The sequence below is a fragment of the Orycteropus afer genome, unplaced genomic scaffold (genome assembly GCF_000298275.1).
Source record: "Orycteropus afer afer isolate SDZICR_OR568_19922 unplaced genomic scaffold, OryAfe1.0 scaffold00017, whole genome shotgun sequence".
In the NCBI taxonomy this organism is placed as follows: Eukaryota; Metazoa; Chordata; class Mammalia; order Tubulidentata; family Orycteropodidae; genus Orycteropus; species Orycteropus afer.
In genome coordinates, this window is record NW_006921604.1 from 2,709,221 (window position 1) to 2,722,728 (window position 13,508).

At 41.6% G+C, this 13,508-nt stretch overlaps 1 protein-coding gene across 1 annotated transcript in view; it reads left to right on the forward strand.

Annotated features, from left to right (window-relative positions):
* The first annotated feature begins 8,926 nt into the window (after window positions 1-8,926).
* The window catches only part of ANAPC1 (anaphase promoting complex subunit 1), a 190,815-nt gene continuing 186,233 nt past the window's right edge, over window positions 8,927-13,508 (forward strand). Inside the window, exons 1-2 of the mRNA XM_007959412.2 lie at window positions 8,927-9,139; window positions 10,735-10,896. Of these exons, the coding sequence (XP_007957603.1) occupies window positions 8,927-9,139; window positions 10,735-10,896 (375 nt within the window). The remainder of the gene's footprint in view (window positions 9,140-10,734; window positions 10,897-13,508) is intronic.

The window sequence follows — 13,508 nt, forward strand, 5'->3', positions numbered from 1 at the left end:
TTAGACACAAATTACAATTGAGTAACCATCAAAAAACTAAAAGCCCATGGACGAAAAACACACCATGTAATCACATAGGAAGAGCAATCAAAAAAAGAAAATAGGGAAAAAGAGGAAAAAACAAGAGAATCTGCAATATCGGGGGATAGGGCTTAACCACCAAAAAAGGGCGGGCATAAAAAAAACAAGTTTAAATTAAAAAAATTAAAAAATAAAAATTTCAACCAGGCTCAGGGAAAAGAAAAAATGCTGAAAACTCGGACCTGGGAGGGGAAGATTAAGAATAATAATGAAAAGGACAAAAGTATTAATAATATTAGTTGTTTCAAAACAGACAAATACAAGCAAACTAATCACCAGAAAAAAAGAAAACAAAAAAGAAAAAAATAAAAATAAAAAAAGAGAAAAAAAACATCGGTGGAAGACAGGACAGGGCACCCAGGCTCCGTCTGAGCACACAGACTATGATTGAGTTCCTGTGGGCCCAGAAGGTAGGTGGGAGTGGAGGATGGCCGCGCCTCCGTTCACCAAGAGTAACAAGAGGAATATTGTACCTTGTCGTACCTTGCCATCTTGCACGTCCCGAGCGTCCTTGGGGTTGCTGGAAAGCAGAACATGTTCTTAAGCCCCAGGAATGTGTGAGAGCGCAGTCTCTTTAAATATACAAAATAGTGAAGACACTTTTTAAACCTTCAAAATGGCGACGTCCTCTGGACCGGCAAAATCCACAGCTCAGCCCACCTTTCTCTTCACCTTTTCCGTTTGTTCCCCAGCCACCGTGCACAGTCCTCCGTGAAGTCCTTGGCTAGCAGGGTGATTTTTAGGTTAATTCTTAGGTCCTACCACCACTCGGGAATCTCCAAGCTGTTTGTGCCATCAGGATCGCTCAGGATTGCTGCCAGACCACAGCTCTGTATGTCTCATTTTTTGGTATTTTCACGCAAATTCTTCTGCTAGATGGGGTTTAGTCCACTTCTATATCCTTTCCTTCAAGGCTCAGGGGTCCAGGATTATCTTCTGTGTCTGTGTTAATTGGTTTCCCTTTTCTTTGTTAAAGAGGGTCTGCGCAGTCTTTCTGCCTAGTCTGCCATCTTGCTGAATCTCCAGCCTCTAAATATTTTTACTTTTCCTTTGTCTGTTTAAAGAGCTCTGGTAGTGCCATGGCTAAGTCATTTGGTTTTTGCTTTCCAAGCTGAGTAGGTACCTCTAATGCCAGCAGAACAGGAAGGGGAAGATGATGGAGATAACAGAAGCTATCTGGTCTTGGAAAGCTCTGAATTTGTGGTTTGGACCCTGTGAGCAGAATGGTTAGTGGTAGAAGCAGAAGGATTTTCTTTCTTTCTTTCTTTTTTTTAAAAGAATTTGCTTGCTTAAGAGACTGTCAGATCATGAGTCCAAGCAATGCTTGGACTAGTGATAATACTGTTAGACTTGTGTCATATTATGAGTGCTGCAAGGGGCAGAGGGGCTCATTCTGCCATTCTGTGGGGAACACAGCACTGCTCTGGCCCCACGGGACTGACTGATGGTCTTTGGGAGTACTAGAGGGGAGCTATCAGTATAGATCCTGGGCACCTCACAGTGAACAGCAGCAGCTAAGTCCCCAGAGAGGCCCCTTGAGAATGTTTTTTGAGCAAACAAGATAACACCCAACAGGGAAAGCAGGGTGAAACCTTTCAGTGACTGTACTTCACAGACTGGACAATTAGCAGCGTAAGACACTCTTGGGGACTGTGCTGCCTGGGTTTCTTAGAAAAGAGAGCCAGAGGCAAGAATGATTGGTGCTGATGCTTTTGTAGGCAGTTCAATCTCAAGATAGAAAGTACGAAAGAAAGGGGGAAATGAGGCAGGGGAGCACAAGAAGTGATGCACTTGCTGCTGCTTCACAACCAGATGCCCGAGCCTTGGCAGACTGCTTGGCAGGTGTAACAACTCAGCCACACAGGACATGTTGTGTTTATTATTATTATTATTTATTGTGCTTTAGGTACACATTTACAGAGCAGAATTAGTTTTACATTCAACAATTTTTGTACATTTGGTTTCACTCCCCAGTTACCATCCCCAACCCTAACCCACTCTCCTCCTCTCCCTTCCCAGTGACCTCCCCCCATTGCTGTTCCCTTCTTATTTATGCACTCCTTTCTGTCCAGCTTTGCCTTTGTGTGAATGTTGCCCCATGGCCGATTGGTCCAAGGGATGTATCTCCGTAGAGTAGGTGGGTGCATTGCCCTGGGTTGAGTGTTCTGCATGTGAGTCTTATTTATTGTTGGGCTGTGAGCCAGGCCTTGGGAGTGAGTTTTATTCCAGGCCGGAAGTGTATCCCAGGACCATAGTCTTGGGAGTCCCGCCCGTCTCCATCTGACCAATAATTCTGGTCAGTATTGTGTTTTTAGGAGCTCTGGTAGCATAGTGGCTAAAGCACTTGACTGCTAACCAGAAGGCTGGCGGTTCAAACCCACCAGCCACTCCTCGGAAGGAAGGTTGGGCAATCCTACTTCCGTAGTGATACTGCCTCGGAAACCCAAGGAGGGGTCGCTATGAGTCGGGGCCGAGTCGACGGCACATAACAACAACAACAACAACAACATTGTGTTTTTGGATTTTGTCCTATGCTTTTCTTCCCATTCTATCCAGGATCTCGATTTGATCCCTTCCCGAGTGGTTGGCATTGGTAGCCTGGCACCATCTAGTTCTTCTGGTCTTGAGGTCCATCATGTCCTATGGCTATTTATTTCCAAATGCCCTTGGTTTTCTTTACTCTTCTTTGCTTCTGACAATAGGAGACCATTAGCTGCATCTTAGATGGCTGCTTGAAAGCTTTTAGGACCCCAGTCGCTACTTAGCAAAGTAGGTTGTGGAACAAAATTATTATGTATTATGTTGTGCCAGTTGAGACTGGAATCTCCCAATACTATAGTCCTGAGTCGGCAGATCTAGTGGATCTCTCTCCCAAGGTGTCTGGCTGGCTGTGAGGGATTGCACCGTGTCTGTCTTCTGTTGCTTCTATAATAATTGCGGTTATTTTGTATCACTAGTATCTGTGCAAGATTATCCTCAGCTGAATCCATCATTGGTCTAGAGTATATTCCTGTTCACTGACCCCCATCTGATCTTCTCAGTTGTTTACATATGTATCTGTAGCCTGGTGTTTGGTATTAGTGGTAATGCAGTATTGTGAATATACTGCTATTAGCCTCTGTCATCTACATCTTATGTGCACAATTTGGTGTCCTCCCTTTCCTCAATGTTATCATGCTTGTCACAGATTCTTTCCATACCAACCTTCCCCTTACCCAACTCAGTGTGTGGCCCCCAACTAGTCCAAAATTTCTCCCTTTCCTTCTGTTCCATCTCCAGTAACCCACAAAGTGAGTTCCCTTCCCTAAGCAAACCTTTCCTTGATTTGTTACAGTAATGGGCTCATGCAATATTTGTCCTTCTGTGATTGACTTATTTTACTTGGCATAATGTCCTCCAGTTCATCCACATTGTGAGATGGTTCGCATATTCTTCGTTGTGCTTTAATGTAGCATAGTATTCCATTGTGTGAATGTACCATAATTCGGTTATACATTCATTTGTTGATAGGCATTTAGGTTGTTTTCATATCTTTGCTATAGTGAATTGTGCTGCGATGAGCATGAGTGTGTATATGTCTGTTTGTATCCTGTCTCTCACCTCTTTAGGATATATTCCTAGTAATGGAATTGCTGGGTCAAATGGTATTTCTATTTTCAGTTTTTTAAGGAAACACCATACCGTTTGTCACAATGGTTATACCATTTTACAGTCCCGCCAGCAGTGTGTGAGTTTCAATCTCTCTGCAACCTTGCCAGCATTTGTTATTTTCTGTCCTGTTGAACTTTGCTATTATTGCTGGGGTGAGATGATATCTCATCGTTGTTTCAATTTGCATCTCTCTAATGGCTAATGATTGTGAGCAATTCCTCACCACACAAGACTTGTTTTGACAGGTGTGTTGGGAAAGCATACCTTAGAATAGTAGTCCACAAGAGGGAGGAAGAAGGAAATTTATACACTTGGCTCCTTCCTGCTTGTTCCTGTCCATCAAAGTTTGCCTTGATCATAAGTTGCTCCCTAATCTTTGGGTTATGTCTTTTGGCTCCTTGAGAAGGCAGTCCCATCCCATATGGAGGCAGGAGAAGCCAGAGTTGAGTTTTGGGGAGTGAGACTCTTCAGCTTGACTTCACAGCAGCAGCCAAAGGAGAGGGCCTAGCTCTCTGTGGTGAGTGACTGGTAGTGGGGCTGAAACAGCTGGTGAAACCAAGGGTAACCCTTGGAGTAGGCAGGCCATAGTGGCTAAGGTGGGACAAGAGGCTGAGAGTCTGGAGGATGGTAGCACTAACAGACTCTAAGAAGCATCTGAGATGTGTTCTGATGTAGATTCTCCCAGAAAGACTTGGTAGGGGAGGAAGGTGACATTATAGGATGTGGGGATCTTAAGGGAGGAAATACATAAAGGATAAGAGTAGGGCATTTGGGTTATGATTGTTAATTTTATCTCATTTATATCCTTGAGCCAGGGAAGTCTGGGGATATTTTGATTTCAGGTAAATGACTATGGTAAAAGGTAGGTCTGCTCAAAGTTCTGAGAAAGAAGAGGTTCCCTCCTGTTGGAGTGATGCCTTCTGAAAAGAGGCACTTGAGTTAAATCTCGAAAGATGGCATTGCAAGTAAAGGGATGACAATGAACCAAGATAACAAGGCCATGCATGAAGTATAAGGTGTGTTTTGGGAATCCTAGTAGCCACTTTTTCCCCCTTTATTTATTTTGCTATTGCTGACAAGAACATACACAAAACATACACCAATTCAAAGTTTCTCCATGTACAGTTTAGGGATTCTGATATTCTTTGAGTTGGGCAACCATTCTCAGTCTTTTCTGAGTTGTTCCTACACTAGTACCATAAACTCACTGCCCCATAAGGTTCCCGTCTAATCTTTCCAGGTGCTGTTGTCAATTTGATCTCATGCAGATAGTTTTTAAAAGAGCATAATGCTCAAGGCAGACCTTTCACTAGGTAAGGTAAACTATCCTTTGGTTTTAAGAAGACTTCAGGGGATATTTTTGGCTTAAGGTTTAAAGATTATTTCAGGGCAATAGTTTCAGGGGTTCATTCACCTTCCATGGCTCAAGGAAGTCTAGAGTCCATGAGAATTTGAAATTTTATTCTGCATTTCCTCCTTTTGATCAGAATTCTTGTATGGAATCCTTGATCAAAATGTTAATGGTAGCTAGGCATCATCCAGTCTCATGGCAAAAGAGGCAGCTGTTCATGAAGATAGTTAGCCACACATTCCATATCTTCCTTCTATTCCTGACTCTCTTTCTTCCTCTGTTGCTCCAGAGGAAGAATTTTTTTTTGTGTCTCGGATGGCTACTTGCAAGCATTTAACACCCTAGTCACTATGCAATAAACAGAAGATAGAATATACTAACTAAAAGGAGCTTGGGTAGCACAGTGCCTAAGGCATTTGACTGCTAGCCAGATGGCTGTTTCAAACCCACCAGCCACTCCATGGAATCAAGACTGGGCAATCTACTTCCGTAAAAATTTATTTCCTCAGAAGCCCAATGGGGGTCGCTGTGAGTCACAATCGACTCCATGGCAGTGGGTTTGGTTTGTAAACACGCTATTAGGTCAATTAACTGGGATGGCCTATGAAATCTTGACTTTAAACCTCCAAACCAAAAAGCCAAATCCCATGAGGTGTTTAGTTGTACTTAAGCAGCTTCAGCACCTGGTCTTTCCTAGCAGACACTTTCAGCGATGGCATAAAGTAAGTTTCAGCCAACTTTACCTTTCTGGGTAAAGAATTTGAAGTGTATTCCAAGACACTAGGAGACACGTCAATAATAACTTGGCAATGGGAGCCAAGTGTAATTTAGAAAATCACACGTTTTCTGTAAGAGCCTCCATACCATTTTCATCAACCCTTTGAGTCTGGACCTCAGAGGTTTAAGACTCTCTGACAGAAAACGACCAGGGCTCCCCAACCTGCAGATGGTAGTTCTGGCTCGTAGTGACATGACCTAGAGAAGATCTGCGTTGGGAGATCACAGGTGGATTCTTGGAGAGGCACTCCTGCTTCGGGGCTCGGCGCTCTTTCCCAAAGCAAGTGGAAGCGCAGACCCGCGCATTCTTCAGACAACTACTTAGGCGCTAGGACCAGGGAACTGCGCGCGACGCCCACGCGATTCCCCGCCCAGCCCCGGCGCGAGGGAAGACGGGAAAATCAAGATGGTCGCGTCCATTTGAACATCTTCTTGAGCGGCCCGCCTGCAGGTCTGACTGCGGTTAGCCGGCCGTTGCGCCTGCCGCTGCAGTTCCTTTTGCCTCTGGAATAGGGGAGAGAGAGGGATGAGAAGCTACAGCGGCTGAGGAGTCACCGTGACCAACCCCGCCGCTGTTCTCGGGCCCCTTCGGCCCCTTTGCCTCCGGGGAGCAGCCGGGGCTCGCCGCGCCAGACGCGTCCCGTGTTATACAGGTGCGAGCCTGAGTCTGTAGAGCCCAATGGTCCATCTTGTGTCGCTCGCCCGGTAACCGTCGTTTCCGCGCCGATGCCGGCTGGTGTTTAGTGATCCAGAGGGCTGGGAGCCGGGGTACCGGGTCTGAGCGAGTCCTGCGGACTGTGCTTTCTGGTGTGCAGCTTTCCACTCCACTCTTAGCCAACCAGTTTTTAGATCAGCTCCAACCCCTCCTAGCAGATTCTCTGAGGCCCGGGCTCTTAGCCCTTCGCCTTTATCGCCTGCCAAAGAGGCCCAGAAAGCTTTGCCTTTTTACCGAGACTCAACTCTGGGTTCCTTATATGCGCACCGTTCGGTCTTGCATTAGGTTCTGTTAGATGTTTATCAGTCATTTAGGGAGAGAAATTTGTTCCCAAATCATTTTTAGGCCAGCCCTCTGCTTCTTAAGTAAGAAAATATGAGATTTCTGATATGTTAACTTAATAGAGTACTTTTTTTGTTTAGTTTTTTTATGTTGCCACAGCCAAGTAAAAACACATTTATGGGTACAGTGAAAGTATTAAATTTTCCCATTAATCTCAGAAGGAAAGTGTACCGTGAAAATAATTGTGGAATTTTCTAAGCAGTCGTGAGAGAAGAACATTACAAAGTTGCACAATTAAATATGGATAAGCAAATTGCAAGTTCTTTTTATTGGTTATGCTGTTGAGTTGGAGATAGTAAGAACAGCTGCATTTTGTTATTTTCTTAGAATTTTTATAAGGCAATATTTTAGTTATCTCCAGAGTTCAGATGTTCTCAATATTGATTTCTAGCAGTAGAGAAAAAACGAACTTGTATGATGTTTTGTGCTGTCAACTAATCTCAGGGCTACTGTTTGATTCATAGTGAAATAACTTCACACCCTATGGAAAATGCAGAACACCTGCATAGTCTTTGAGGTGTTTGTGCAGGACTGAAAACAAATGGCTGATGCAAAAAAAAAAAAACAAAAAACCTGAGATGAGGAGGTGAAGTCACATCTAATTAAATTCTCTTAATTGTGAGCTGTTTCAAACATGCTTTCTAGGAGTTGTCTACAGTGCTAACACTGAAGTTTTGATTTCTGTGTTTGAGGATTGCAGCTTAAATGTGATGCTGTGAAATCCGTTTTAGTGCAGTCATGTTGTAGACAGGGAGCTCTGGTGGTGTAGTGCCTAAGGCATTTGACTGCTAATCAGAAGACTGGTGGTTCAAACCCACCAGCCACTCCTCAGAAGAAAGATTGGGCAATCTACTTCCATAGAGATGTTGTTGTTGTTATGTGCCGTTGAGTCAAACCCGACTCATAGCGACCCCTCCTTGGGTTTCCGAGGCAGTATCACTACGGAAGTAGGATTGCCCAACCTTCCTTCCGAGGAGTGGCTGGTGGGTTTGAACCGCCAGCCGTCTGGTTAGCAGGCAGGTGTCTTAGCCACTATGCTACCAGAGCTCCCTCCATAGAGATACCGCCTTGGAAACCCAAGGAGGGGTCACTATGAGTGGAATCTGACTTGATGGCAGTGAGTTTGGTTTTTGGTTTTGTTGTAGACAGAACTGACATCCACCTTATATACCACATTATATACTGTCAGAATTTTAACAGCTGTAAATTACTGTATGTGGAAGTATTTGAGAGGTAGGGGGCATGTCTTCATCCATAGCTGATCCAAATTTTTGTAGTAATAAACTACTGTAATAGATTATGCTAATTAAAAGCTAGGACTCTTACATCTGCTACACGTCAGATATAAGCCATCTGTTTCATGGCCAGAGTTATTTATGCCTTGGTTCCCTGGATTTGGTCCAGTAATTGAAATTGAGTGTAGTTATATATTTAGGTGAGATTGGGGTTTCAAAACTGCTGATGACGTTTTGATAGCTTATTAGATCCTTTGTGGATTGGTCAACTGAAAGTAGTAGTACAATCGGTGATGGATTTGAATAATGTATTTTTTGTTGTCTGATTCCAATGCCATCGATCTTTTAGGTGTGCATTTTGAATGACATTCTAGCATTTGAACAGAAATGACAAATGTTAAGAAGCCATGCAGTTGTAGGACTATAAGGTACAACTTGTCTCAGTAATTCATATATGAAGTATAGAAACAGCATGGGATAGTTGTGGGACATAAATACTTGTCTCAGCTCAGTGGTTCCCTACAATGCTGTCTTATTTTTCAGTCAGTCTGTGACTGAAACATGACCATAACTGCACCTACCAGTGAGAGAGTCAGATCTGGAATGCCCTTTGATATTATGTTACTTGTAAAACGTGATAGCATTTTTGATACTCATTTAAGGATTGATGATGATACTGTTAACTCTTATGGTGTTTTTGCCCTGATTTTGACTCCAGAAGCTCACTAGAATGTGTTTGAATTCATACAGAAATAATGTTGATATTTGGAACCCATGTCGAACTTCTATGAAGAAAGGGCAATTATGACTGCAGCCAGGGATTTGCAGGAATTTGTTCCTTTTGGTCGAGACCACTGCAAGCACCATCCTAATGCTTTGAACCTTCAGCTTCGCCAGCTGCAGCCAGCCTCTGAGTTATGGTCCTCTGATGGTGCTGCCGGTTTGGTGGGATCCCTTCAGGAGGTCACAATCCACGAGAAACACAAGGTTCCATTAAATTTGCCATTGTACTTTTGTAGAGTGTTGTAATCTAATCAGGGAGCTCTGGTGGCATAGTGGGTAAGGCATTTGGCTGCTAACTAGAAGATAGGTGGTTCAAACCCACCGGCTGCTTCATGGGAGGAAGATGTGGCAATCTGCTTTCATAAAGATTTACAGCCTTGGAAACCCAGTGGGGGTCTCTGTGAGTCAGAAGCAACTTGATGGCAGTGGGTTTGGTTTTGGTTTGGTAGTATTATTTAAGGATCTCTTAATTATAATTAGGGGAGTAGTATAATGCTACTTCTAGGGTAGAGGTTAAAATTCAGTATTTCTGTCAAGGCTAAAATACTGACTTTATCAGTGTTGTGGCTGTTTATTTTGACATGTATAACCCACTGTGATTTTATGATGAGACTCAAGCTCAGCATTCTGATTGTGCTCCATTTAAAATCTTTTCCTCTTTATTTTGTGTGTACTGACTGGCTTTCATATTATTTTGGGACTGGATAGCACAGATTAGGAATAGTCCCTGATGCAAAAGATCCACATGTTTTTAGAGGAGAAGAACAGTAGCTCTTAAATAGAAAAATGGGATATAAGTATGTCAGAAAATCATAATCTGCTGCCTTTCTTTAATATTTTCTTATGTCCCTTTAAAAAAAGAAATTGAACTCAGTGCCGTTGAGTCAATTCAACTCATAGCGACCCCTCCTTGGGTTTCCGAGACCTTATCGGAAGTAGATTGCCGAGACTTATGGGAAGTAGATTGCCCAATCTTCCTTCCGAGAAATGGCTAGTGCATTTGAACCGCCAGCTTTCTGGTTAGCAGTCAAATGCCTTAGGCACTACACCACCAGGATACCAGAATTTCAGGAAGAGAAAGTCTGTATATAAAACTCATTCTCTTCCATTTATTTTGATGGGTGGGAAAAGGGAAGGTGTATGTATGTTGTGGGGAGCTCTGGTAGCATAGTGCCTAAGGCACTTGACTGCTAACCAGAAGGCTGGCGGTTCAAACCCACCAGCCACTCCTTGGAAGGAAGATTGGGCAATCTACTTCCATAGTGATACTGCCTTAGAAACCCAAGGAGGGGTTGCTATGAGTCGGGTCCAACTCGACGGCACATAACAACAACAACATATATGTTGTGAAGCAGATCTGCATTGGGCATTAAGCTCCCTGGTGTTTCACACATGCACATCACTGCCTCTTCCCCACCACCTTCCCATATGCTTAATATACCTTTTTAATGCCCCAAGCATATTAAAAGATTTCATTTTTAAATCTTTAGATAAGATATAATTTTGGTTTATTTATATTTTTGATAGAGTAGTATAAGGGTATAATAAATAACATTCAATATAGAGAATTATTGAATAAATCCCTGTTAATGAAATTCTGTAAAATAAACCTTGCATGTACACGCGCACACACATATCCACCCACCATTAAGTTATCAGTGAAACCAAACCTGAGTCTGGCTTAGATTGAGCCTTATTTGACAGGTAAAGGGAAGTAGGATATTTATCATCTGGATAGCTGTTTAATTAATGAATCTTGCTCATATTACTGAGAAAGAGTACATGTGTTGCTTTTTAAGGAAAGCTGGCAGTTAAGGAAAGGTGTAAGTGAAATTGGAGAAGAAGTGGACTATGATGAAGAGCTCTATGTGGCTGGAAATATGGTGATCTGGAGCAAAGGAAGTAAAAGCCAGGCATTGGCTGTTTATAAAGCATTTACAGTTGACAGTCCTGTTCAACAGGTGAGTTGATTTAAATTTGATGAATTAATTAACACTTTTTCAAAAATAAAACTTTTTTATTAGAATTTAATGGAAATGATAAAAAACATAGCATAATAATCCTAGCAGCTGGGTATACATTTTAACATGTAGTGAGTGAAGATCAGGGTAGGAAAATAATTCATTTTATTTTTTATTTCATTACTTTTCTTTTTTGTCAAATTAACTATAATCTTTAAGCACTCTGTCCTTTAGTAATTGGATTTGCTTTTGTCGGAAGGAAGGTTGGGCAATCCTACTTCCGTAGTGATACTGCCTCGGAAACCCAAGGAGGGGTCACTATGAGTCAGGTGTGACTCGACGGTACACAACAACACCAACAATATTGTCAATAAAAATTTACAAGATACTTGTGTACAAAAGTATTTTAACATGATGATTGCACTTGATTGCAAAATATTGAATAAATAAAAATCATGCGTTGATAGTGATTCTTAGAGAAAGGGGAAAAAAAAAATCAAAACTGCTATTGCAGTTGACCATTACACCACTCCTTGGAAGGAAAGTTGGGCAATCTACTTCCGTAGTGATACTGCCTTGGCAACCCAAGGAGGGGTCACTATGAGTTGGGGCCGACTCAACAGTACACAACAACAACAACATTATACCTAACTCTTTATTCTAAAAATAGATAATTAAAAGAAAGAATTAAGCATTTGCTCTGCCTTTTCTGAGGACATCCAGTTCATCTTCAGTTGATAAAGGAAAGCCCTTGTGTATAGAGAATGCCATCTAATAAATGTAGAAGGATAGTAGAATTAGAAAATCACCATTTTGTAACCCCCAGTGTAGTAATTAAGGAGTTCTGGTAGCACAATGCCTAAGGCATTTGACTGCTAACTAGAAGGTTAGCAGTTCAAACCCACCAGCCACTCTGTAGAAGGAAGACAGGGCAATCTATTTCCCTAAAGATTTCCTACCATGGAGACCCAGTGGAGGTCGCTATGAGTCGGAATCAACTTGGTGGCAGTGGGTTTTTTGAGTGCAGTAATTGATTCAGGCAAGAATTGTAAGTGAATGCTAACACTTGGGTGAAAGTGTATCACGATGACACTAAGATACCACCCCATGGATTATTTGATGATTATGAGGGAACAAATGTATCTATACATTAGAGGTATCAGTCAGTGTCCACCTCAACCAAATGATTATTAGCATCATTAATAGTGATGCAAAAGACCTCTTTAAAGTGTTTAAAAACTAAGATGTCACTTTGAAGACTAAGCTGCGCCTGACCCAAGCCATGGTATTTCAGTCAGCTCATATATATGGGGAAGCTGGACAATGAATAAGCAAGACTGAGGAAGAATTGGTGCCTTTGAATTATGGGGTTGGTGAAGAGTATTGAATATACCATGGTCTAGCACAAGAATGAACAAATCTGTCTTGGAAGAAGTATAGCCAGGATGCTCTTTAGAAATGAGGATGGCAAGACTTTGTCTCATGTTTTTTGGACATGATATCAAGAGGGACCAGTCCCTGGAGAAGCACATCATGCTTGGTGAAGTAGATGGTCAGTGAAAAAGAGGAAGACCATTGAAATGGACTGATACAGTGGCTTTGACATTGGGCACAAATACCACAACAATTGTGAGGGTGGCACAAGACTGGGCAGTGTTTTGTTCTGTTGTACAGAGGGTGGTTATGAGTTGGAACCACCTCAACAGCACCTATCAACAGGAACAATAATAGTGGAAAAAAGGGATATTATATGCCTCTGGATATAATGCAGCATGAAGTACATGATGTCATGTACTAAGCTATCTTTCCAGAAACATTTTACATGAATATTTAGACCTAACTTCCTGTGTATAGAAAATATGGGTGCTAAAGGATCAAATTTAAAAATGTGAGAATAGGTAGGAAGGGTAGGGGAAATAAGAATGACTGGAGGTTGATAAATATTGATGCTAACTGATATGGATGCATTATTCTATTTACTTTGTGTATATATTTGAAGCATCGTAATAAAAATTTTAAAGAAAAAAACAAGTTTAAGAAACAAACTAACATGAAACATTCTGTATTCTGGCCACTTGTAAAACTTAGTCATGGAGAAAGAATAAAAAAAGTGGAGGACTGTTGTAGATTAAAAGATGCTGAAGGAATATAAGTAAACGCCGTACTTTTTGAACCTTGTTAAATGAACTTTGAATCCTGGTTTTAGAACATTAGCTATACGAAGAATGTTTTGGGGAAGTTGAAAATTGACTGGATATTGGTGATGTTAGGGTATTGCTGATTTTCTTAGGAGTTAGAATGATTTTGTGGTTATAGTCTTCTTTATTTTTAGCAGATGCATGATGAAGTCTTTAGGGTTGAAATGTCATGGTAAGTGAATTTATTTTCAAACAGTGCAGCCAAAAAAAAAAAAAAAATCTACCTGTACACAAATGCATGTACATATAGATAAAACAGACATAGCAAAATAGTAACAGTTGTTGAATCTAGGTGAAACATATTTATTCTGTCAGCTTTTCTTTTTTTTTTTTTTATTAGGATTTGGGTGAAGATTTACAGAGTAAATTCACTTTTCATACAGCAGTTCACATATACTTTGTCTCATGTCATTG